This window comes from Otolemur garnettii, unplaced genomic scaffold (assembly GCF_000181295.1).
Source record: "Otolemur garnettii isolate 467f Iridium unplaced genomic scaffold, OtoGar3 scaffold00013, whole genome shotgun sequence".
In the NCBI taxonomy this organism is placed as follows: Eukaryota; Metazoa; Chordata; class Mammalia; order Primates; family Galagidae; genus Otolemur; species Otolemur garnettii.
The window spans coordinates 6,153,227-6,179,891 of NW_003852408.1; the positions used below are offsets into that span (position 1 = coordinate 6,153,227).

At 42.4% G+C, this 26,665-nt stretch overlaps 1 protein-coding gene across 3 annotated transcripts in view; it reads right to left on the bottom strand.

Annotated features, from left to right (window-relative positions):
- Positions 1-11,792: 11,792 nt before the first annotated feature.
- RHBDD1 (rhomboid domain containing 1) overlaps positions 11,793-26,665 on the bottom strand; it is a 139,753-nt gene continuing 124,880 nt past the window's right edge. For all 3 annotated transcript variants that reach the window (XM_003784893.3, XM_023510462.1, XM_023510461.1), the window contains exon 7: positions 11,793-12,945. In XM_003784893.3, coding sequence (XP_003784941.1) covers positions 12,851-12,945 — 95 coding nt within the window. In that variant the 3' untranslated portion in view covers positions 11,793-12,850. The remainder of the gene's footprint in view (positions 12,946-26,665) is intronic.

Sequence of the window (26,665 nt, forward strand, 5' to 3'; positions counted from 1 at the left end):
TGTGTCAAAAATTAAATTAGATTATCTGTCTAGAACAAAGCAGTCATCATACATTTATTATAGTCACATCTTCTATTTAAAATAAACTATTTAATATGAAAAATATTCCCTGGGTCTTTTACACAGTAGAATTATATTATGATTCTCACAGGGTATATAAATTACTGATTAGAATTATTTATATGTGTCCAATTCTTAATGTCTTTGGGAATGCTGTTTTATTTCAATTCTCAAAGTTACCGTACCACAAAAATTATCACAATTTCCTGCAGTGACACTATCCGTTAAGTCCTGCAGGGAACAAACAATTGACATTAAAAATCAGTACTTTGCAATTGTCACTGTTATTATCCGCTAGAAACTCTGCATAATGCATTTTAAACCACCAAGGCTGGCTGCCACATACATGTGAAATGCTTGAATTTTATGGTGCTTAAATATTTAATGGCTCATAGGAAAAATGTGAAATATGTCCAATAAATTGCATCCCTTTCTGTAACCTACGGCTGTAAAGTTAAAGACTTTTAAAAATTGTTAATTAAAGTTTATTTACTAAAGTAAAAACTAGGGTCCACTTCTTGTGTTCTACATTCAGTGGGTTTTGACAAATGTGTAACGACGTGTATCCACCATGACCCTCTCATACAGAGTAATTTCATCCTTTTCTTCTCCATGTATTCATCCCTCCTTTCACCCTCCCCCACCTCCTGGCAACCATTGATCTTTTCGCCGTCTCCATAGTTGTACCTTCCTCAGGATGTCATGTAGTTGGAACTACATTATGTAGCCTTTTCAGATCATTTTCTCTCACTTGGCAATGTATGTTTAAGGTCCATGTCTTCTTGTGACTTGTTAGCTATTTCTGTTATCGATGAATAATAATCCATTGTTTTATGCACCTACTGAAGGACATTTCAGTTGTTTTCAAGTTTCAACAATTACAAATAAAGCTGCTATACATACTTGTGTGCGGGTTTTTGTGTGGACATGCATCCATTGTAATACCTACCCAGGAGTGTGACTGTGGATTGTACGGTCAAAGCATGTTCAGCTTTGTAAGAAACTGCCTACTGTTTTCCAAATTAGCTGTACCATTTTGTATTCCTACCAGCAATGTCCTTGCCAACATATGACATTGTCAGTGTTGTGGAAAGCTTACACGAGGATATAGATTCTACAAGAATGTGCGTTCTTCTACCATTTTGTTTGCAGTAATCAGGACTGGACATGACCAGCCTCAACTGGCCTTAATTGGCTATGACAAGCTATGACTGGCTTAGACCATTTTCACCCAGCTGTGACAGGTTCAGAATAATTTCCATCAGTTGCACTGAAAATGACTAAAGCTGGTTTAGCTAGGTTCAGAGTGCCCACAACTGGTTTAAATGACTTTTGACTGATTACAACCAGCCACAATTGGTTTAGACTGATATTGGCCAGCCATGACTGATTTTGACCACCTGCAACTGGTACACTAACTTCTGTTGATTTTGGTCAGCTGAGACTGGATGAGACTGTTTTTGACTGGTTTTGATCAGGAAAGACTGGCTTCAATTGGCTTCAAACAGATGTGGCTGGTTCTGGCTGGGTTTGAATGATTTAGGCGGGCTTTAGCTGGTTTTGGCCAGTTTTTGACTACTTTTGACCAGTTTTTGATCCATATCAGCCAGTTTGAGCTGGTTTCAACCAGTTTCAGGTTTTGACAAGTTTTAGCTGGTTTTGACTGATTTCAGCTGGCCTTGGTAGGATTGAGGTAGTTATTACCAGTTGAGACTGGGATTAGCTTGTCTGACCAGTTTAAGTGTATTTCAACTGGTATTGACTGGTTCAGCCTGTTTGAATTGGGATTGAATGGTTTTGACCAGTTTCACCTAGTTTCAACTTTAAATGATTTTTTTTCCTGTTTCAGCCATTTTTGACAAGTTTTGCATGTTGTCCAACTATTCTCCATTCCATATGACGCTAGATGTGAGTTTGTCGTATATGTTATTATGAGATATATGCCTTCTATAGTTTGTTGAGAACTTTTATTATGAAGAGATGCTGAGTTTTATTAAATAGTTTTTCTGCACCTATTTGTGTGGTTTTTAATTCCACTTATGTGGTGAATCACATTTATTGATTTGCATATGTTGAACCATCCTTTGAATAAAACCCACCTGATGGTGACAGTATTATCTCTTTGATGTGTTGTTAGATTTGATTTGCTAGTATTTTGCTGAAGGTTTCTGCATTCATCTTTATGAGAGATATTGGTCTGTAGTTTCATTGTTTAGTTCTTGTCTGGCTTTGGATAAGAGTGATGCTGGCTTCCTAGAATGACTTGGGGAGGGGTCCCCCTCCTCAAGGTTTTGGAATAGTTTCAGTAGAATTGGTACCAGTTCTTCTTTGTATATTTAGTAGAATTGAGATGTAAATCCAATTGGTCTTTTCTTTTTCTGGGAGATTTTATCCCTTCTCACTATTTGTTATTGGTCTATTCAGGATTTCCATTTCTTCCTGTTTCAATCTTGGGAGGTTGTATGTTTCAAGGAATTTATCCATTTCCTGTAGGTTTTCCAGTTCATATGCTTAGAGTTGCTCATACAAAGTCTGATGATCTTTTGTATTTCTGTGGTATCAGGTGTAATGTCTCCTTTTATACTTCTGATTGCTTTTATTTGGATATTCTCTCTTTTTTTCTTAGCTAGTCTAGCCATCAGTTTTATCTTTTCAGATAACCACCTTTTCATTTTGTTGAGCCTTTCTGGTGGTGGTGGGGGGTAGGGTCTCAACTTCATTTAGTTCTTTGTTATTTCTTTTCTTTCACTAGTTTGGGGGTATGGCTTGTCCTTCCTTTCCTCCCCTTCCTTCCATCATTCCTCCCTTCCTCCCTCCTTCCCTTCCTTCCTTCCTACAGAAGTCTCACTTTGTTGCCCCAGGGAAAGTGTTGTAGTATCATAGTTCACAGCAATCTACAACTCCTGGGCTTAAGCAATCCTCTCACCTGAGCCTCCCAAGTAGCTAAGACTATAGGCACTCACTACAACACCCAGCTAGTTTTTTCTATTTTTAGTGGAGATGGGGGGGAAATCTCACTTTTGCTCAGGCTGGTCTTGAACTCCTGACCTCAAGCAATCCACCCATCTTGGCCTCCCAGAGTGCTACGATTATAGGCAAGAGCCACTGTGCCTGGCTTGTTCTTTTTTTTTTTTTCTTTTTTTGCAGTTTTTTTTTGGCCTGGCTGAGTTTGAACCCACCACCTCTGGTATATGGCACCAGCACCCCACTCCTTTGAGCTACAGGCACCACCCTGTTCTTGTTTTTTTTTGTTTTTTTAGTTCTTTGAGGTGCAATGTTATGTTGATATTTGTGGGGGGAGGTTTATTTGTTCATTTTGATGAAGATATTTAATGCTAGAAACTTCCCTTTAGGCCTACTTTAATTTTCATTGTAAATTTCTTGTCTTAGTGGTCTATCTAGTTGTTGTCAATGGGGTATTAAAGTCCCCCACTATTATATTGTTGTCTGTCTCTTTTTAGGTTTAGTAATACCTGTCTTATATATATCTGCGTGCTCCAGCATTGGGTGCATATATATTTAGGATTGTTATATCTTCTTCTTGAATTGATCCCTTTATCATTATATAATAACTTTGTCATTTTTTTTTTACTGTTAAGTTTTTATCTGATTTAAGTATAGCAATTTCTGTTCACTTTTGGTTTCCATTTGCATGAAATATCTTCTTCCACTCCTTTACCATTGGTGTGTAAGTGTCTTTACTAGTAATGTGGGTTTCTTATAAACAGCACATAGTTGGCTTGTATTTTTTTTTAAATCATTCCATATCTTTTAAGTGGAGCATTTACTCCATTTACATTCAGGTTTAATATTTATATGTGAGATTTTGTTCCTATCATGTTAATTGTTATCTAGTTGCTTTGTAGCCTTATTTGTGTAAGTTTTATACTTTCATGTGTTTTTATGATGGTGAGTATCAACCTTTCATTCCATGTTTAGAACACCTAGGGATGCTCTATCTAGTGGTGACAATTCCCCTCAGTGTTTGGTTGTCTGGGAATGACTATTCCTTTTCCATTTATGAAGCTTATTCTAGCAGGAGACAAAACTAAACTTAGGGTTGACGGTTTTTTTTCTTTTAAGAAGTCTGACACTAGGACCTTGATCTCTTATGGTTTGATGGTTTCTGCAGAGAAGTCCACTGTTAGTCTGATGGGATTTTCTTTATAGGTGACTAAACACTTTTACTGATTTTAGAATTTTTCCTTCATGCTGACTTTGCTAGTCTCATGATTATATGTTTTGGTGAAGTCCTTCATGAAATGTATTTTCCTAGAGTTCTCTGAGCCTCTTATATCTAGATGTCTAAATCTCTAGCAAGACTAGGAATGTTTTCCTCAATTATTTCTTCAAATAGGTTTTCCACACTTTTTGCTTTTTCTTCCTTGGTAATACCTCTTATCCACAGACTTGGACTCTTTACATAGCCCCATACCCGTCAAAGGCTTTGTTCATTTTTAAGATTTCTTATTTTTAAAAAAATTCATCTAACTGGATTAATTCAGAAGACCTATCTTCAAATTATGAGATATTTTTCTATTGCTTGGCACTTTCAACTGTATTTTGTAATTGTGTCAATGGAATTTTCATTTCTAGAAGTAGTAGGTGTTTTGTTTGTTTTTATGTATCTATTTCTTTGATACATTTCTCATTCATATCCTGAATTCATGATTTTCTGATTTCTTCATATTGGTCTTCAAATTTCTCTTACTTCTCTTGAGCTTCTTTAAAATCAGTATTTTCAATTCTTAAGCATTTGAAAAGTTTCAATTTCATCAGGGTCTATTGCTAGAGATTTAGTGTTATTGTTTGGGGGGGCATCACGATATTCTAATTTTTCATACTTTTAGAATTGTTATACTGGTTCATTCTCATCTGGAGAAACTATCTCCTCTTACATTTCAATTTACTTTTGTTTGAATGGGATTTATTGTTTTCCCTTAAGGATGTGACTATAATTTTTGTTGTGTGTGCTTGTTTAGCTTTTCTTCTGGGTACTTTCAGGGGCAAAAATTCTGTGTGAATTCTTTGGTTATAAATAGCCTTGTGGCTTTCTTAAATGCTGGTTGCAGTAGCAGTGTACTGGATGTGTGAGAGCAGGCTCACAGTCTCCTGCAGTGGTGAGTGGCATAGGCTCAAAAAGCATATCTCATTCCCAAGGGCTTTGCATTTGTGTCAGCAGGTTTTGTATTGGGTTGTGCAATTTGACCTGAAGGTCAATAGGTGGGATTTGAAGGTCAGTCAGAGCCAGCTGCACCTGAGTGGAGTCTATGCTTGTTGTTTGTTTACCAGAAGCTCTTTGTTGCCTCAGGCAATGGGCTTATTTGTGGAATGCAGTGATGAACCTTGATGAACCTCAAAGAGGGAAACAAAGCTGGGTAGAGTTGGACTCTGAAAGCCTGCCTTTGGGTCTCCCCATGGTGAGTACAAGCACCAGCCCTGACAGGGGTGGCAAGGCAGCCCAAGGGAAACACACTGAGGTGTCTCAACCAGGTAGAGGAGGAGACTGCCCCAGCACTATGGCCTTGGCAGGCAGGAACACGTTTCCCTGCCATGCCCACTTTTATCAGTCAGACACCACTGTCTGTCTCCAGGCTGCAGTGTAGCTGAGGGTCATGATAGACACCTGCCCCAAGGGTCATGACCAAAATGGCTGTGGTGTGGGATCTCCTTCCTCAGCCCAAAAGCACTCAGCTTTCCTGCTCTCCACTGCAAGAATTGCTTGCAAAGGGGAGAAGGAAGCCTGTCTTTTGCACAAGCCTGGGCCTGATGAGCACACTGGCAATGAGGATGCAGTCACCCCTAACAGTCCCTGAAAGGTCATCCTCCAGGACGCCTGTACCAACTTCCCATGGGAAGTTGTGTCTGTGGCAGCAGGCAGAGGACCTGAGCACTGAGGTTGCTCCACAAGTGGAATGGAATCTCTCTTCCCTTGCAGAGATGTATAGAGTCATTGTGATGCCTGTTGGAAGCTTGAAGCAGCACTACCACTCTCTATCTATTAGCAGGGAGCTCTTGGGCATGGGAAAGCACATACTCTAGCTTTCTTTGTCCCAAGGGGTGTCTTTACTGGCACATTACACTCTCCTTTCCCCTGGGAGCAGCCATCCCTGAGAGCTACACCACTGGGAACCCTGCAGTTGCCCTGGGTCTAGCCAACCTTGTGAAGATGCTGCCCTCTGAGTGGGCATAGTGGAATGGCAGTGGGAGCTCCAATTAACACAAGGGCTGAAGTTCCCTGGGCAGGACAGTCCTCTGATGGCTGCATCCCAAATAGGGTGCCCCACTGCTACCACTTAAATCCCGGGGGAGGGCAAGTGACCTGGCACAAGTTCATAGTCTGGTACAGTGCCCTCGAAAAGCCCCCAAACCACCACCCACACTAGCATTTAGGTTTTCAAGGGCAGAGGGACTTTCTGGCAGTTTGGATACCAACAGTCCATGCAGGGGAGAGGAGGACAAAAACACTACCACCTGCCCTTTCCATTAAATGCCAGGTCCCTTGGGGTTCCTGGCCAATTTCTGCCAGCCTCTTGCTTCCTTCTCTTTCTGTGCCCCGGCTTCTTCCCATGGGTTCTTCTATGGGCTCTCCTTGATATTCTGTTTGAATTTTGATTATTCACTTGTAATTTTGGTTTTTCTGAGAACTGATGCTCCATGTCTCTAGTCAGCCATCTTGAACTTTTTCTAAGGTGCCTGGTCTGCTATTGCCATTTAAGACATTGTTATATTATGATACCTAATATGGCCCACTGTATATAAGAAATTCTGCGATGACATCCAGAAACAACTGTGTTTTGCCTGGTGTATTTTCTTTCAAACCAAAGTAGGTTTACCTACCTTGTATTGTGGCTCATCCTTGAAATGTGACATAGTAGGAGTGTGATATACAGGAGGGAAGAGCGTAGGTTGGATAGGATGAGATTCTGAAGCTCTGGGAAGCATTGTTTTATCCACAATGATTGATTGCAGAAGAGAAATGAAACCAGCCTTAGGAGCACAAGGTCTGCATCAAGCCCATTTGAGTTTCCTGAGCAGTGGACAGTGGGCATGTAGCTCACACCCTCTGGGCCTCAATTATCTCATCAGTTGAGTAAGAATAAGATCACTGGCTTCACAGATTTGCTTTGAGGATCAAAGGTGCAAAAGTTAACCACAAGGAGATACAAAATCTAAGATATTATTACTTATAACCATAGTACTTGGAGTCAGGGGTTATGTATTGCTTATATGTGGTATTTCCCTTGTAGCCCCATACCTTACCAGGCATGGGGACAGGTGGAGTACAGATATTCACTATCTGTTTCATGAACTTACTCTTTTGAATTAGGAAGGCACTTTAATGGTATTTGGTCCAACTTCTTACCTGCTGGAGAAATCAGGATATTTAACTAACATTCCTTGAGAACCTACTATAGCACTGTATCAACCCTACTATATGTGTTCTCCCTTTTAACCCCACAACTGTCCTATTTTATAGACAAGGAAACCAGGATTTAGAGAGAATAAGTAACTTGTTCAAGATCCTACAGCCAATACCTAGTAGAACTTGAACCCTGGTCTGTGGATCACTAAAGACAATGCTCTTACTCATTATTCCAGCACCTCTTTTTCTCACTTTATTTCCATTTTAAATATAATTTACATAGTTCCTGAAGGGAAATGCTAAAAACAAAATCAAAATAAAGTATGTAACATAATAGATTTCCCCATTATTTCCCCATTTGTGGATTGGTTAGAAAATAGAGGGTCAGTCCCATACACTGAATTGCTATCATCATAAAGCCCATTGTTGTGGCTTCTATGACAGGTCATCTAGCTGAGTCTGTAGAAAGTCTTAAGATGTTCTGGAGGCATGGGGGTGGGGAATCCATGAGGCCAGAGCTGTTTGGGGGAATCCCAGAAGGACTATATCTCAACTGAAAACCAGCGAGGCTCTAGATCCCCAAGATGCCCAAGGTCAGCCACTTAGGGGAACTGTTCTGAGTTGGAGAAAGAAGGATCTGGAGGCCAAACTTAATGATTTCTCTTAACAAAGTTTCAGTTTTCCCTGACAAGGTATAAAGCATATATCCAAATGTGTCAGTTCATCTCTGCCATCTGACCAAGATGTCAAGATCATTTTCTCCCTGACCCTAAATACTACAAGATAAAATATCAGCCATATCAAATATAGCCTTGTAAAAAGCACAATGGTCAGATTCAGTATTTACAGAGACTCGTTGGTGAGACTCTTCAGTCATGTTGGAATCTTGAGTGCTGTGTCCTTGGTCATAGCATTCAGTGAAGTGGGATGTGTCTTCAGATTGAGATGCAAGGTTGGTGCACATCTCCCCATCATCTACTCAGTAAGCATGACATCTCGTAAGACTTGGATAAGACCCAAACATCTCCATTTCTACGAGAAAATGCTTTCCTTCAAATTATTCTTTTCTTGATGTGATTCAAGAAAAAAAAATCCTACCATAATATCAATAAGCAACAGGCTAATGTGTTCGTGTATCCTTTTGGTGATGGTATAAATGAGCTCCTCTCTGTTTCCGTCCACAAGTATTTATTGGTTCCAACATTGGAGACAAAGCACTGTTCAAGGCACTGTGAAGAGAGACAGAAACACGGGTCTGGATCTTGCCCTTATGAAGCTTACGGTCTACAGACAAGATGTTCATTCTCTCACAGCAGGACAACCAGCACTTCCAAGTGGTACACAGAAACCTGTAGATCTGGTGGGGATGGGAGCATCCTGGGCTGTGGTGTCTCATGAAGGCCTCAGTCAGGGGCAGGATGGGAGGCCCTGGGTGTGCCCAACGAAAGGACCATGCTGCTCCATGGAAAAGCACAGCACAGTGTGTCACAGGATCAGAAACACTCGTAGCTGGGGTGCTGAGACCCATTAGCAGACTCGGCTATGGATAAACGGGGATGAGGTCCAAAGGCTGGTTGGAGGCCCGCTGTTGAGCTAATAACTTTGACCTTTATCCTTTGGCAACAGAGAGACAATAGAAGGTATGTGAGATGATTAGTGGTATCATTAAAGTGGATTTTGGAACACTAACTTGGCAGAGTCATGTGGAACTGTGTGAAGAGGTATTTTAAGTATTGAGCAAAGCAATGAATTGAAAGATTTTAAGGTCCTTTTAAGCTGAGAGTCTGTGACTTTAAAATGAATTATTAGGGGTCCCAAAAAAGAAAAAAGAGAGAAAAGAAAATTAGGAAATGACTTCAATGATACAGGGGAAGGGAAAGGAAAAAACAATAGTTTTGGTTTTTACAACAAACTGATTATAATTCTTTTTGCTTTTCCTTTTCTTCTTTTTTTCTTCCTTTTTTTTTTTTTTCCTTTTTGGGATAGAGTCTCACTCTGTTGTCCTGAGTAGAGTCCTGTGGTGTCACAGGTCACTGCAACCTCAAACTCTTGGGTTTCAGCAATCCTCTTGTCTTACCTTTCTGAGTAGCAGAACTATAGGTGCCCACCACAATGCCAGACTAATTTTTTCTATTTCAAATAGCAATGAGGTCTCATTCTTGCTTAGGCTGGTTTCAAACTCTTCAGCTTGAGCAATCCACCCGCCTTGGCCAAACAGAGTGCTAGAATTATAGGGTGAGCCACCATGCCTGGCCTGGATACAATTCTTTACTGAATACTGAATCTCTCAAGAAAAACAGGGAGGCCAAGTTCACAATCCACTTTGGGGAGGCCTCTCTCGTTCTCTCAGTTTACTCATTCCTCAGGCAACCGTACATGTACCAAATGTGGAGACAGACCTGCACCAATTCTACTAACGCTGGTTATTTACGGTTTAGTTTGAGCTTCACCAGTGGGAAATTTTTAAAGGATTGGGGAGCTTTGAGCCATTATGTACGACTTTGGAATCATGGGCAATATGTTCAAAGTCATAAGAGGAAGCAAATTTAATTCTTCTCTTCTCTTCAGAACCCAGAAAAGATTGTGAATAAGGAGGTCCCTAAGTTTGACTGGTCACACCAAACAGTGGGAATTGGGTCCTTAACTGTTGGGAAGCTACTATTCAGAGAAGAAACCAAATTCAAAAATCAGTTCTAAGTGCCTATTTCCTGTTAGAGACAATTAGTCTAATACATTTGCTCACTTGCTTTTGTTTGTCTTTCTCAACCCAATTCTAGTTTGTTGCCATAACTTGGGGATTCCTTGTTGTAGAGAAAAAGAAAATAAAACGAACATTGAAAACAATAAGCAATTGTTACAGGCAAGCCTATGAACTTAATTATAATAACTTCCAGAACATCTTTACTGTTGTACTAAAATAACTGGTTTATATTTATAAGTAAAATGACCTTTCCCACAACACTAAAAGTTTAGAAATGTTCTACTCCATAAACAAAGAAGCCGCACATATTATACTATTTTACCATCCAAAATCTAATTCCAGTGTATTCATACTGTTACGTCAAATACAGCAAGGATGCACTAAATGGACTAAGCAATATAAAATGTAAATAAAATATTCCCATATTAAGTGACTGGAGTGCAGTACAAGTGAAAAACTCTCGGTGGGAAAGTAGCACTTAACAAGCTGGGCTGTGGTCTCTCATAAAGGCCTCAGTCTGCGACAGGATGGGGAGGCCCATCCTTGGCCCAACCGCTGGGTGGTGAAGGTGGAAGATGGGGAGAAAGGAGGAAGGGAAGTAAGACACAGGCCTCATTACAGAGCCGTTCACAAGCCATGTTCCCCTGTAGAAGGGAAAATCTTAATTTGTGTACAACTACATCTTTCTGTAGTTTCTGTAGTTGCACACAAATTAATAAGGGCAAGACATTAAATGTTATAACAGAAGCATCACGTGCTATAAAAAGATGGCATGTAAGAAAGAAGCTATTTCTAGTTGGGGTAATGGGAGTCACATTTATATAGAAAGAGTAGAAGAAAGGAGGGACAGGGACATTGAATATTTTAACTTAAAAATGGTTAAAAGTACTAGATTCACAAGTAAATTAAACAAGCTGTAGGTTTACATCAATTAGAAATTAACCAAAGAGCTTAAGGATCACTGTGCCAGCCCAGAGATCAGAGTGCTCCCAGAACTTTGGTGGTTTCTTAGCCCATTTACGTGTAAGTGTCAAGGCCTCTCCCAGGTGAATGCAGAGTGGGAACTAGATATAAAACTGCACATTCAGGATGCTTCAAATTTGTCAAATGTGTACAAAGAAAAATTGAGAAGGCAATTCCCCAAAATGTTAACTCTGGGTACCTTTAATTGGTGGGAATATAGGTAAATTAAAAATTGTGTATGTAATTATTTACATTTCTATTTATATTGTTAGCTTTCTCAATAAACACACAGTACTTTTTTTTAAAGAGATGGGATCTTGCTATATTGCCCAAGCTAACCTCAAGTTCCTGGGCTCAAGTGATTCTCTCACCTCAGTTTCCCAAATAGTTGAAAGTATAGCCACACTCCACTGCACCTGGCTACATAGTATTTATTATAAGTCAGTTTTTCTGATTCCAAAAGTAATACACAGACACACATATGGTTTTCAAAAACAGCAGTATAAAATTGTAAAAAAGCAGAAAGAAAAATCCCATGTACTCTACCCCCAAAGATAACCTCTGTTAGCACCTGGGTTTATTTCCTTCCAGATGTTTGCTTTATGCATACAGAAGCCTTACCTATTACTTTCATAATCATAAAACTATTTATCAAAGGTAGATACATGTTAAAAGGAAGATTCTATTCTGTTTCTAACTCTCTTTAAAAATAAATACTTTTGTGACAATAAGATATCAGTGATGTTTTGACTTTGTCCTTTTATTCATGAGACACAAGCACCAGGAAACTCCTTAAATTACTTGGACATACAATGTGCAGATTAGAACACTGCAGGGCCCAGGGCATGTTTGGAACACTTGGCCAGAAAAGGTGGCTGTTATAGTGGCCAATTAAGAGGCACGTTTATGAGGAAAAAGAAAAATACCTCCTGTAAGAAAAATTTAGAGTGAGCAAGCCACTGAATGCCTTTGCTCCATTCTGTGCATGTGGCACCTGTTGCTACTTTGCTGATTCGATAGATCTCCCGGGTACACATACTGCCACTGGAGGGGTGGCTATGAAGGTAGCCTGCTGGCGCCACCTGGTATCTACCAACATGTGCAGGCATTTTCTGCACCTTCCTTACGCTGTTCAAACATCTACCAAGCTGGACGATCCAAGAGCAAAGTGTGTGCTCTTAACGCCCCCAGACGCTCCTCCTCAGGCCCGAGGAGCTGAGGTGCCCCAGTGAGGACGAACAGGACAAAATCCTGCCAGGTAGCCACATCCTGTTCCTGGACAGCCACCATGGCATCATTCCAGGAGGGTGAGGGGATGGCTCCTCACCTCCTGCCAAGTCAAACACCAGGCACTCTGGGCAGAAAGTGGGGCTGAGCTTCCCCACGGGTGAAATGAAGCCTCCTGGTGAAGGTCACAATCTTCGAAAGTAAGGCAGAGCAGAGTCAGCAGTGAGAGAAAGGAGTGTGGACACTGGTCCCTACACTGAGGAAGTGACCTGTGCGTGGCAGAGAATGAGGCCAGGAGAAGGACCACTCCCAGGGAGCTGCGTGCCGCATTCAGCAGGTCCAGCTGCACAGCGGGTCATCTGCTTGAGAATCTAGACTCACGGGGACGCAAGGTGTCCGAGGCAGATGGGAGCTATCTGGAGCAATGACTGTGTACTCTGCTTTTGCTTAAAATGAATAAGGGGCTTGGGGAGTGAACCAAATGGGCAGTAATTACACGACTGGACCACGTCTTCCCAAGACGCTTTGCCACCTCATTGGCCGTCGAATCTGTGAAGCCGCTGTCTCCTCATTTCTTCCTCTGGCGAGAGACGGAACCCATAGGGCGGCGGGCTACTTCTACTATTTCCTGTAGTGAAGAACAAAAGGACCAATCAAACACTGCCTCTCCATCGCTCTGACATTTACAAGGCATTTGTTCCCCAGGATTCCAAGGGGATAAAATGATCGCTTTGGTGCCATCTTAATTTTAACACAAATCAGAAATATAATAAACATTTCACCTTTAACATCAAGTAAATATTTTTAGTGTGGCTCAGTCCAGGAGTCTAATTTGACTCATTCTGAAACTTCTATTTAATCCTCTCACTTCTCTTTTTCTTTCTATCATGTTCCATAATTTGCATCATTTAAACTTACATAATATCTCAATGGCTTATTGTTGTTTTTGTTTTTTAAATGCCCAGATAGAACTTGTCACCACCTCTACTAAATTCCCCACCAACTATGAGAAGTCAGGGCTGACTTTCCCTGATCAGCCCTTGGGTCCTTCCTTTCCTCCCTCTGACCTGCTGCCTCTGGCTGCCTCGGCCAAGAGAATTAAGCTTGATTGGAGCACTCGGGCACCCATGAGGTAGGTGAACCCTAGAGCTGGAGTGGACTTGTCATGCTGATCAATATCTGGGCAGGCTGACAAAAATGGACACCTAATATTTAAAGGTCGGGTGAAGGACTGTAGAAAGTATTACTAAAAAGATTTCTTAAAGCTACAAACATATCGGAAATATAGTTTGTGATGATAGGAGCATTTCAATTACTACATAAAACATTCTCCTAAGCATCATGGGCAGTAGTAAAGAAATAAAATTATATAGCCCCAATCTCAAGGACCAAGCCACCTAAATATAATGAAAGAGATTCAATATTCCCCAATAGGTAACCAGGCAGAAGCATCGCCGACAGATAGGGGTAAATAGCAGGTTCACTTTTAAGCATGTGGACCAAAAAGCCTGCATCTTTCCACTTCTATGGCTTTACCAGCCCTGTTAATTTGCCCTCAAAGTCCCTCTCCCCTCTCCTACGCCAATCACAAGTCTTGTTCTTCTAATGCATGGCCACGCCCACCCCTGGGGGGGAAGGACTTCCTCCCAGTTCAAACTCTTCCACTTTCTAGCACAGTTTGGTTATCCTTTCAATAGTCACCCACCCTGCCAGAAGCTTAGCCACCTGGGCACACCTCTTCTCTCTCCTATCAGGATCCTAAGTTCTATGCCAGGGGACAGCTCCGACACTTCTCCCTGTTTCCTGGGGCCTGGTGCAGCTCTAGCAGCAGTGGCCTAGTGGGAAGGGTGGGTGGGCAAGAGGGTTCAGACCAGGAAGGAAAGCGAGGGAATAGCTGGGACCTCTTTGCTCACTCTCCAAGAGTGGCACCTGTAAAAAGACGCTTTCATTTATGTTTAAACCAACACGTCAAGACTGATGGAAAGATGCTAGAGAAAGCAGTGGAGAACTAAGAGTCAGTCTGTTCAAGCCACAACTAAAATTCCAGTGGTCAGACAAAGAGAAATCTTAAAAGACACTCAAAAAGCAATCCCTTTTGATGTTTTTGCTTCTCTATTGTGATGGGCACCCCAGTGTTTTCTCATAACTGGTTCTTCAAAAACAAACAAACCCCCACACTCACTCCTGCTGGGTCCACCTCTACTTCATAGCCTTCTCATACAGTGAAATAGAAGTCATATTAACTTTCATTAAAGTGATAGTCAAACATAGAGGCTTATAAGACTTTTATCATAAAGAGTTTATGAATACTTTAGGATTTAAAGTTTCTCAGAATGGGAGAAAATATTTGAAGGTTATGTCTCCGAAAAAGGTTTAATAACAAGAATCCATAGAGAACTCAAACGTATTAGCAAGAAAAGAACAAGTGATCCCATCTCAGGGTAGGCAAGGGACTTGAAGAGAAACTTCTCTGAAGAAGACAGGGACATGGCCTACAGACATATGAAAAAATGCTCATCATCTTTAATCATCAGAGAAATGCAAATCAAAACCACTTTTGAGATATCAAAAGTTTGAGATATCATCTAACTCCAGTAAGATTAGCCCACATCACAAAATCCCAAACCAGAAATGCTGGCATGGATATGGAGAAAAGGGAACACTTCTATACTGCTGGTAGGAATGCACACTAATACGTTCCTTTTGGAAAGATGTTTGAAGAACACTCAGAGAACTAAAAATAGACCTGCCACTTGATCCTGTAATTCCTCTACCAGGTATGTATCCAGAAGACCAAAAATCACACTACAACAAAGATATTTGTACCAGAACGTTTATTGCAGCCTAATTCATAATTGCTAAGTCATGGAAGAAGCCCAAGTGCCCATCGACCTATGAATAGATCAATAAATTGTGCTATATGTACACCATGGAATATTGTGCAGCCTTAAAGAAAGATGAAGATTTTACCTCCTTCATGTTTACATGGATGGAGCTGGAACATATTCTTCTTAGCAAAGTATCTCAAGAATGGAAGAAAAAGTAACCAATGTACTCAGCCCTACTATGAAACTAATTTATAGCTTTCATATGAAAGCTATAACCCAATTATAGCCCAAGGATATGGGAAAAGGGGAGAGGAAAGGGAGGGGAAGGGGGGGGAGGATGGGTAGAGGAAGGGTGATTGGTGGGACCACAGCTATGGCGCATCTTACAAGGGTACATGCGAATCTTTCTAAATGTGGAATATAAATGTTTTAACACAATAACTAAGAAAATGCCATGAAGGCTATGTTGACCAGTTTGATGAGAATATTTCAAATTGTATATAAAACCAGTACACTGTACCCCATGACTGCATTAATGTACACAGCTATGATTTAATAAAAATTAAAAAAAAAGATTTAAAGTTTTGTGGATGTGGTTTTTGCCATATGTATTTGCAAAGGAATTTCTCTTTGCTCAGAACAGCAAATGCTTTAAAATGACAAATTAATGACTCAAGTCACCACCACTTTACTGCTTAAGACTGTTTTATATGATGAGATCCAAATCATACTCTGCCTTTAACAGCTTCTATAAGACACTATTCTTAATTGTACTTGTGAGTGCAGGCCAGGACTTGATGCCCTGCTCCAGATGGGCTAGCTGTGGGCAGAGTCAGAGCAAAGCTCAGTGTGGCTTGTTGACTCCAGGCCACAGGGGCGCAAACCTCAGGACACAGAAAGAGTGCTCAGACTCCCAAAGGGAACTGCAGTGTCCTCTGGTGCTTTCTTTAGCTTTTTTTAAAAAGAAAAGTCCTGAGGATTAATGTTTCGCTGCAGGGAGGAATCAGAAGCAGCAGACTGTGAAGGTTCCCGAGGTCCTGCTCCCAGAGTGAACAGCCAGCGCACATGCTTTCTGGACCCATTTGCAGGGCACTAGAGGAGAACCAGGGCTGGGCCAATAGGAGAAATGCCCCAGTTGAAGTAGAAAACTCACGTCGACAGAGGAACAATAATCACTCTTTCAAATGCCCTTTCAAACGCCCTATTTCAGGCACTTAGCTTTTACTCCCAATCTGTTACCACAATTTTACAGACTAGGAAACTCAGGCCCAGGGAGTGTTAAGGACACACTTTGTGTCACAAAGCTAATATGGACGGGAGAGAAACTTGAACCTGTTTTCTCCCTTTCCACTTGCCCCTGCTGCCACCCTTCCATGCACACTGGATGTGTTAAGCATTACGTCTCTCATCAGCCCTTGCCTCCCCACCAAAACCCAAAGTGTCCCTTTTCCTCATGGATATGTGGGGAGCTCACTGGCATGGGAAAAGAAAATATGGTGAGGTCCCGTCTGAGCCCTCTCCTCTGTGGAACTCTCACCTATTACCCAGGATGTGACTCTGAAGCATCCACCCGTGTCCCCCTAAATTCCACTGGCTCCTAGAGTGGTTTGGCTTTCTAAAAGCATCAAAAGGGCCTTGGGTCGAACAATACAACCACCATGGCTGCAGTAATTCCTGCCGTAATCACGCCTGATCTATGGGTATTGTAAAACCTCCAAACTCCAGTGCTTCTTGACATGGAGGCCACCCTCCTGTCAGAAGAATGGCCAAATTGATTCATTTTGAACTCTGAACTATACTATTCTGAGTACCAATTTATTTGAGGGGAAAGTTTAAAGCATAAATTAATCTTTGATATATGTCAGGTAGTCATTGACTCATACTGTCTGTTGTGTATGCCTTTTGGGTCAGCGCCACCCAGAGGACAAGACTGTGGCTGCCCACTCAGTCTCAGCTAAACTCTGTCTTCTAATTCCTTGCCTTTGCACTTATTTGTTAAGCTGTCACATGGGGCTCCAGGAGCCCCCGCAAGCCTCTCAGAGGGTATTATCCTCATGTTTCCCACATACACTTAGATTTGCTACGCATGCAGAAGAGGATCTGGACAAGCCTTGGCGGTGGTAGGAGATGTCTCCAGGGATACAGTGGGAAAGGTGTTGGTAGGGAATCAGGAGATGGCTTCTCAGCTCTACCTGCAACTGGTGGGACATCCTAGACCAGGCTCTTCATTTCAGCAGGTGCCGGGTTATTCAGAGGGCGCTGCTGATCAAGGTCCCTTCTGCAGTTCTGAAGTTTATGACTGAGGCTTAAATCCCAACTCCTCTATTTTTTAGCTACACATCCTTTAGCATGTAGGTTACCCTCTTTTGGTTTTAGTTTCCTTCTCGGAAAGATCTGTAAGAGTAGCTCCTTTGCTAGGCTGTTGAGAGGATCAGAAGAGATGTGTATGAGATGCTTGGCTGAGTGCCATGTGCACCGGAATGGACCCCTGCACCTGGATAGGATCACTCTCAATCTCTAACATGACCAAGGAGCGTGCGTCGATGGTCTACTTATTCATATTGTTAACTGCGTATAAGAGATATACAGAATAAAATGACAAAGCCAATGACTTTTTCTTTTTGAGACAGAGTCTTACTCTGTTGCCCAGACTAGAGTGCTGGCATCAGCCTAGCTCACAGCACCTCAGACTCTTAGGGTCAAGTGATCCTCTTGCCTCAGGCTCCCAAATAGCTGAGACCACAGGCACCTGGCTAATTTTTCTATTTTTAGTAGAGACAGGGTTCCACTCTTGCTCAGGCTGATTTCAAACTCTTGAGCTCAAGTGATCCTCCTGCCTAGACCTTCCAGAGTGCTAAGATTACGGGCGTGAGCCACGGCACCCAGGCCCAAACCAGTGACCTCTTAAAAGACAGAGCCCAATTCTCTTTGCAGACCATTTAGCAGTGCTTTGCACAAAGTGTGGATTTGTTAGTTACTAAATATTTACCTGTGAAGAAATAGATATAAAAAAGGTAATCAACAACCTTCATTGAACAGCACACTTTTGCATAAGGACATCGAGGGGCCTTTGGGCCACTGGGAAAGCTGCAGTGTCCAGCTAAGACCTTCTTTTCTCCTGTTAGTTAAGGAGAACAGTTATAGGGCTGGGTGAAATGGTGCTGTGCCAAAGAAGGTACAGAATATTAGTATTTATGAGCCTTGCCTCTGTTCCTATAAATGGAGGTCAGCCCTCAATTTTACTCAAGGAAACAGTGAGCATGCTTCAGAGAACCTCGGGAACGCTGCCCAGTTTAAGATGATTTAGCTCAATTATAGCACCAGTAGTAAGATTATAAAATTTATCGATTGGTGGTTCATGATGGAAACATTTTCACTTCTCTCCCCTTATAATACAGTAACCCTTGCATTTTACATCTAAGGGAAGAGAAGCAATTTTATCCAGATAGGAATCGCTAAAAAGGGCACCAGGAGTAGGAAACAAGCCCTTTCCCGCACTGTTTGCCATCCATGTAAACAGGGGTGTTTAATCTGCAGGTATTCACGGATCCTGCCCATGACCGGACGAGCACCCCATACCATTCAGTGAAATCATATTAAAGTGAGGTCGCAGGGTGGGCAATATCTCCCCTTAAGTGAGGGAGCTAAAGAAGTGCTTTTCTTTTTTTTTAAACCAGGAAACCTCTAAATACATCACTAGCATTCTCTGATTTCGACTGTCAGACAAGGGCAGCAGCATGGGTCCCACCTTCTGTCTTTCAGGAATGTTACTTTATTAGAATTCCATAAACTGCAAAGCTTCTAAAAGACTTCCTGGCTAAGTCATTTACTTACAGAAACCAAAAAGCCCTAGAAGAACCTCCAGGTCTAACAATTTAGCAGGACATTCTTTGAAAAGGGGAAGTGCTTACAGATAGTAACCACTTTACTTTCTGAGTCATTAATTATAGTATTACTTATCCATCTCTTCAAAAATAGTTTGAAATTCACCTGAAACTATATAACTTTCATACTAATAGAAGTTTCATTATTTAACAGTTAGATGTGACTTGAGAGAGAAAACATTTACATCTCTGTCTCTTGAGCCAATCAAGTCAGCAACAGTAGGGATTTCTTAATGTAGAAACAGTATCCGGAATCTCTCAACCTGAGAAGCTTTGAAATGGAGAGATCAGCGCAGATCCTGTTTTACTGTTGGACTTTCTTCTTCCCCTCCACTCAGTTAACTCTGGAGATCTTTAATGGACACAACTGACTTAACACTAACAAGCTATAATCCAGTTAGCAATTGGAGTAAGCTAAAGTAAGGGGTCCATGAGGTCGGGCCAGTTTTTCTGGTACTATAGACAACATAGGAACTGACCCAGGGGTCCTCAAACTTTTTAAACAGGGGGCCAGTTTACTGTCCCTCAGACCACTGGAGGACTGGACTGTGGGCCCTGGGATGAGTCGGCTTCTAAGCAGGTATGGCAGTGGCGGCAAAAACACCCGGCAGGCTGGATAAATGTCCTAGGCGGGCCACATGTGGCCCGTGGGCTATAGTTTGAGGACACCTGGACTCTGACCTCTAGAATTCTCACTCCTCACAAAAAATAGTCAAGGAGAGACAAGGTTTTCAGGACAATTGCCACGTACTCACTCATATCCCCTCCCCATGAAGTGGTTCACTTGATTGATTTTCATACTGAGCGTGTGAGACCAACATCTCTCCTGTATATTTCTGCACTCACAGCCCCCATGTGGCCCCCTTCGGTCACTACCCCAGAGCACCCTCCGTCCTGACTTCTAACAGTGCAGGACCCTTTTCTCTGTTTGGGTCCATAAATGGATTCATACAATACACACTTTGCCTGAGCAGCTTCACTTACATCACGTTTCTAAGATTCGTCCATATTGTCATATGTGGCTTTTATCCTACTTTTCCCTCCCCACAGAATTTCCTAGTCTTTTTTAAAGAGGAGGTATCGAGGCTTAAAGATTTTAAGCAAGTTGCCAAGGCCACCTGGCTGGTCAGCATCTCAATCAAGACTCCCCCCTTCCACTCTGCTTCAGTCCTGAGGTGTGTCGTGATCTTCCTGAACCCCTACCCTATACTAGTATCTGTAAACCTAAGCATATTACTGCCTCAACTGTGACTTGGAGACCCTTGTCTGTTTAAAACATAGCAGACATTATTTACTTCTGCCTCAAATATAAGATTTTATTTTGGATAACTAAATGCATCTAGGATTAGGATCTGTTTTGACAAGGGGTTAAGGTTTAGCAATACATAGGCCCAGCTACAAAAATCAACTTTGGTAGCTAACTACCAAGTATTTAAAAAACAAACAATAAAACACAGAAAACAGTTTATAACTTCTTACAGAAATAGTTCTCTATGCTCTTTCTAATAAAAAGTAGCTTAGGAATAGTGTCTATTTCTCATTAGGAATCACTGTAACTTAAAACTATTTTTTTTAATGAATGAGTATAGATTTTAATGCAAAAGGACTTTTCTATTTTTTTTAAAATCAATCTGTCTCTAAATCCTTTCAAAATACCGTTATCACCTTTCTACTTTATCAAGAGGGATTTTGAATGACAATGATTTTTTGAAGACTTTTATACACATTTAATGATGTTTTAGTATGTTCAAATTTTCCTTGATTTAAATCTGAATGCCTTTCTTTGGTGGGCTATCTGGTGGTGCTGAGTTTATTCAATCACATCAACTGATTCGGAGGCTAAAGAGATGTTAACTGTCTCCAAGAAAATCTTTTCCTGCTCATATACTTTGCGTATTTTTTTTTTTGAACTTGAAATCATTTAGAGATATTCAGTGGACAAATGTATGAAAAGCTCTTGGAAACATGGGCTCCCAGAGGAAAGAGGCTGGGTCTTTCATTCTGTGTTCTCTTTGCCTGATCCATGAGTACCCTAGTGCCCACCTGGGATGACAGACAGAAACCACACATGTGTCCTACCTTGAGGCACAGATTTGAGAACAGATTTTATAATAGAAAAAAGAAAAGTAAAGGCAGAACAAGGAAGTCATCTGTTAAGGGTGTGGGGAATGGTGATCAAAAACATAATGTACAAGAGTCTGAAAAATGCTACAGGGACCCTCAGGTCTTCAAGGATTCCCCAGGTCCACACCGCTGCCTGCTCCAGACTTCCCAGGCATCTGGGACCGGGGCCCTTGGTGTGTTCCACCTTTACCTCAGGAGTAGAGGAGACTCTGTCTCTTCACAGCCGGGTTTTCCTGATGTCAAGGTGGAGCATGATGGGGAAGGACCGAGAGGAAGGAACTTCTAGCGGCCTCAAAGCCTTGATATGAGTCCCACTCCCAACCTTTTCTGCTTATCTTTGAGTAAGTTTTAACACTATTATATATAAAAGAAAGGGCAGTGAGGGAACAAGTATTTAAACTATAATAAACTGAGCTCTAAGTATAAAAAATGTTTCCTGGTCCCCATTGGGTCCTGGCCTTGACTTTCATCCTCAAGGAATGGCTGTGGCTGGTTTCTCCCCTGTTTTTTAGAGGCTTTGGACAGTAATTTCCATCAAATAGCAACCAAGTGGCCAATGAAGGTGGGCATCAGAACTGGGGACCCAGCTCTTCAACAGCTCAAATGGCTGGCATGTAAATGCAAGCCAGTCTTGCAGATACTGCAAACCAGACAGCTGCTCAGGTTGCTGCAGTGCTTCTCAGCCCTAACTGTGCATAAAAAAGGAGAGCTTGTTAGAAGTGCAGATTAGCGAATCCCACTGCCAGAGCTTCTAATGCAGGAACTGGTAGTTGGAGCCTAGGAAACTGCGTTTTAAGAAGCACCCAGGTGACTGTTTGCAGATGATTTGCCAAATCACTGAGAAATGCCATGGAAAGGGAACTGACTTCACAAGATGCATGCTCATAGCCCAGCTTCTCCAGGACCTTGCACCAGTGACTTCTCCCTAGGTCTCAGGCTCCTTATCTGTACACCAAGGGGGCTGGACATCCGACATTTCCACATGGAGGTTCAAGCAGCCATCACTGCTTGGTTCCCAGTGAGCCATCAGGGTTTCTGGTGTCCAGACAGGAGGGTTCAGTGGTGCCACACCGGCAACCTGCCTCGTGTACTGCTGGCTTCCTGGGCAGCTGCTCTGGAGGATGCACCCTGCCCCGTCAGCTGGCCTGCCTGTCACTTCCAGCGGCTGGGCAGAGAGCAGCCAGGCTATGCTGTCTGGCAATGTCTCTCACTCAGGGCCACTTCCCACCCCAAGGTTTAAATTTTTTAAAGTAAACTTTTGTGTAGTTTTTGGTTTACATAAAAGTTGTAAACATAATACAGAACATTCAACTCCTTTAATATTAACAGCTTAAATTATCATGGCACAGTTGTTAAAACTAAGAAACTAACATTGACACATTACTATGAGGTCAATTGCAGACTTCACTTCGATTTTACCAGTTTTTCTAATAATTTCCTTTCTCTGTTCCAGGGTCCACTTCAGGAGCCCACAGCACATGTAGCTATCTTGTCTCCTTAGTCTCTTTGGTCTGCGGTCCTTTCTTGTCACCCATGACCTCGATAATCTTGAGTCCTACTGGCCAGATATCCTGTAGTATGTTTCTCAGTTCAGTTTGTTCTTTGTCCTCATGATTTTATTGGAGTTCTGGATTTTGGTGGAGAGTACCACAAAGTGAAGTCCCCTTAAACATCACATTTCGAGGGTATATGCTACTACCAGGACTTAACACTGGCAATGTTAACCTGGACCCTTCATTTAGCAGTGACTTTGCCACGTTTCTCTACATTTTTAACAAGTTCCCTAATAATGGAGCTTTGGCCTTTGTCCCTGAGAGTTACTGGAATACACTGTTAGAGGTGAAGGTGGGCATCTCAAGCAGGCTTTGTCACTTGGTCATTCCTTGTGTGGGGATGACTAGGATATAGTGGGGTAGAATCATCTCTAACCTTCACTGGGTTCTGGATCTCTGAATTCTCTCTAACACTGGTGTGAGTGTTTGAATCACCAGGACTGTGTAAAACATAGTTACTGACTGGGTAGGCTTGCCACAGAGCCCAGGCCACTGTATTTTTCATGAGCTCCCAGGCAATTCTGATGTACATTAGCCTTTGAGAACCACTGGACTACAGCTCAGATTCTCTTTCAACTGAAAATGTCCACCCTGGGTTTCATTCCAGTATTACATTTGCCAGCAGGTGGAACCAGAGGCCTACGACACTGATCTAATGCAAAAAACTAGGACAAATTCCAGTCAACAAAGCATTCTGCATCGTAAGCAGAATTAGGGTTATTTGGAAACAGATGGGCTCTACAGAAGCTGCTGCACTGAATGTTATGGAGTTGTTTATTGTCTAGATGCCCTGAAGCCCAGGGATTATTTGCCAGCATCTAGCAGTTTCTATGTCATATCAGAATTCTTCTAGATCAGAGAAGACTGACAAGGCATGGGGAGAAGGAGAGATACAGATACAGATGTGGGTGTGAATACAGGCATTGTGACCAGCTCTGAATCCCACAGGCTGTTGTGCACACTGCCTTGTGTTATGAGAGCTTTACAGGAAAGATCCCGAGCCTCCTTCCCACCCTAACTCCAACTGAGAAGAGTTAAACAGATGCAATCTGTGCTAATAAGACCATCGATCCAGGATGCAATAATACTAAAAATGATTTATTTTAAGCCTAACCACAGTGCTTCTGTTTACAGTCACATCTCACTCAACCCTCATTATATCCATGCCTGACCCTTCTCTTAGCACCACCCCAGCAGAGCGTCGGAGGGGGGAGTGAGATGAAGAGGGACTCTCCAGCTCTCACTCGGTGTCTGATGCACTGGTTCAGAAAGTGGATGGAATAAGGACACCCAGAATTTGCTTTGACTTGGGGGTTTCTCTGGCCTGGCACTAGGCTGATGTGCAATACTAGGATTTATAAGAGCATTCTGTAAGTCCCAGGAATCTGTAAGGCCTCTGGCTCCAGTGGGTCCTTCCTGGAAAATATTTCTAATTCCTTAGCCATGACCACAGGAAGCTGTGATCCTGCCTGGTCCTCCCAGGCTCAGAGAGGCCATAAGGGCATCTGCCACAGACCGAGTGCTTGTGTCACCCCCAAATCTACATGTTGAGAACCTAATCCTCAATGTGATGGTATTTAGAGGTAGGAGCTTTGGGAAGTAATTAGGTTTAGATGAGATCATGAGGTCATGAGTAATTAGGTTTAGATGAGGTCATGCCATAATGGGATTGTTGTCCTTGTAAGTGGATGAAGAGACCAGAGCTTGGTCTCCCTGCCACGGGAGGACGTGGTGAGAAGGCAGCCATCGGTAACCCGGAAGACACCCTTCCAGAACTTGGTCATGCTAGTCTCTGGCACTGCCAGCCTCCAGAACTGTGAGAAATAAAGTTCTGTTGTTTGAACCGTGCAGCCTATGGTAGTATTTTGTAAAGGCAAAGATAGCATCTTGGAAGCCGGCAGCTTTTAGCACCCTAGAGTTCCGCAGGGTCTGGCTGCCGTAGCTGCTGTGCAAACCCCCAGAGATCTGAGGGAGGATCAGACGTGCTTCCTGGGGGAAAAGGCTGTGTCCTAAGTGGTGGATTCCTGACTGCGTGGGACAGCAGCTCCTTCCAACACTCACCAGGCCAGTTGCAGAGCCCCCTTACACATGCAGAGGCAGGACTTTCACTCTCAAAGGACAAAATCCTCAAAACCACTGGTTTTTTGCCCCAGCTCTCAAATCCCCTATTCAGATAAAGCTGTCAAGATGCAGATTTGTTGACATTTAGACTTGTTTTATTTTTTTTTTTCTTGCCTTCCATTTGAGTTTCAAATCAGGGCTGACTCAATTTCCAGCTCTTTACATAAAAGATCAAGGTAATGTTTTCATTGACTTTTGAAATCAAAGGCCATTTTGAAATTAGCCAATATTTCCCTAGGAAACCTCAATCTTATTAAAACACCTTTTAAACTTTGCACATGAAAAAAAAAAGGACAAGTAAACATCATCCCAGGAAGTCTAGGAATAAAGGAAAGGGATGAAGAGCTGGCAACGTGTGCTGAGAGTCATCACTCGCCACTGGCCGAGTCTGGGCCACAGTGGACACCTGCTGTAGGACCTCAAGGTCTAGGCATCTCAGTTTATAGCCCCAGACAGAAGAGGGTGCTGAGGAGGTGTGGGGAGGCCACAGACCTGCAGCCTCTGGAACACAGCTCAGCTACTATCTCCTCTATGAAATTCATGGCACTTGCCTGAGGTTTGGGGTTCTGGATACATTAGAGAACAGTCAGCAGCCAGAAAGGGGCTGGAATAGGAGATGTATTACATCTATCCGTGCTTATGCTGTCTTAAAGCCTTCAAAAATTTATATTCTCTTTACTTTTCAAAGCCCATAAGCCTGATTAGGGCACTACTACATGTCCAGAGATACTGATATCAATGCCTAATTTTAAAAAGTCCCTGACCCAGGAAATTGTCCCTGAGATTCTTAGTGGCCTGGGAGAACACAGTGGTTCAAAGCCCGTATGACAGATGAAAGTCATCTGGCGTCCCTCTCTTGCAGGTAGAACTGGAGGAAGACACATGCTCTGAGAAAATCTGCAAGTAAGGTGAGTCTTGGCTAGTGTGGAAGGTCCCGGAGTCAGCGGGGGCAGGGCTGAGGGCATCCTGGGAGAACCACCCAGCCCACAAGAACGGAGGGCCTGTGGCCAGATATGTGCTATAAAAAAGCAGAATTGAAAATAAGTGGAAGAGGAATGACGTACTTATCAAAAATATGCTCTCCCTGTGTTTTGAGTGATAGCAGCTTATGGTTTAGGAAACCAGGGTGGGCTCCTCCACAAAGGTCTAGATAACTTGGAAGGTGAGGACAACTCAACCGTTTATCCCTCCAGAGCGGATAAGCACCATGAGATAAGTGCAGTGAGGAGCCAGCTGGAGAAATACACAAACAAGCAAGAGCCAGAGATTCTCATGTGGGTTGGTGGGAGCCTACAACTGAGATGGCTCCCAGAACTATGATGGTCATTTAAAAACCACGCTTGTTTTCATGTTTGATGGTGGTGTTAACCTAGCCCTGAGCCTAAGTACACTTCTTGTGTGTTCTTTTAGGTTTAACTCATTGTCCGTCTCTTATGAGGGAGAGTTCATGTGTGTGCATGTACCTGTACACGGGTGTGCATGTGTGTGCCTGTGGGGTCATAACATCTTCACAGACAGCCTCGCCTCAGGAAGACTGGTCTTTTTACACCCCTGAACTAGCCCACCAATAGTTCAGTGTTTCACACTGAACTAGAATGCAGCTCAGAGATTAACTGAAAATTGTCTGGACAAGGTACTCTACTCACTGACCGTCAGCTTTCTCATATTTGCAATGCAGACATCTACCTCAGAGGTATGTTCTGAGGACCAAAAACGTAAAGGATGTGCGCTCCTGACCCAGAGCAATGAAGGGTAAGTGATGCCTCCTATTACACTAATAGTCCCCTTTCCTGACTTTCCCAGTTCTGGAAGGTCCCACCATCCATGCAATGGATTCA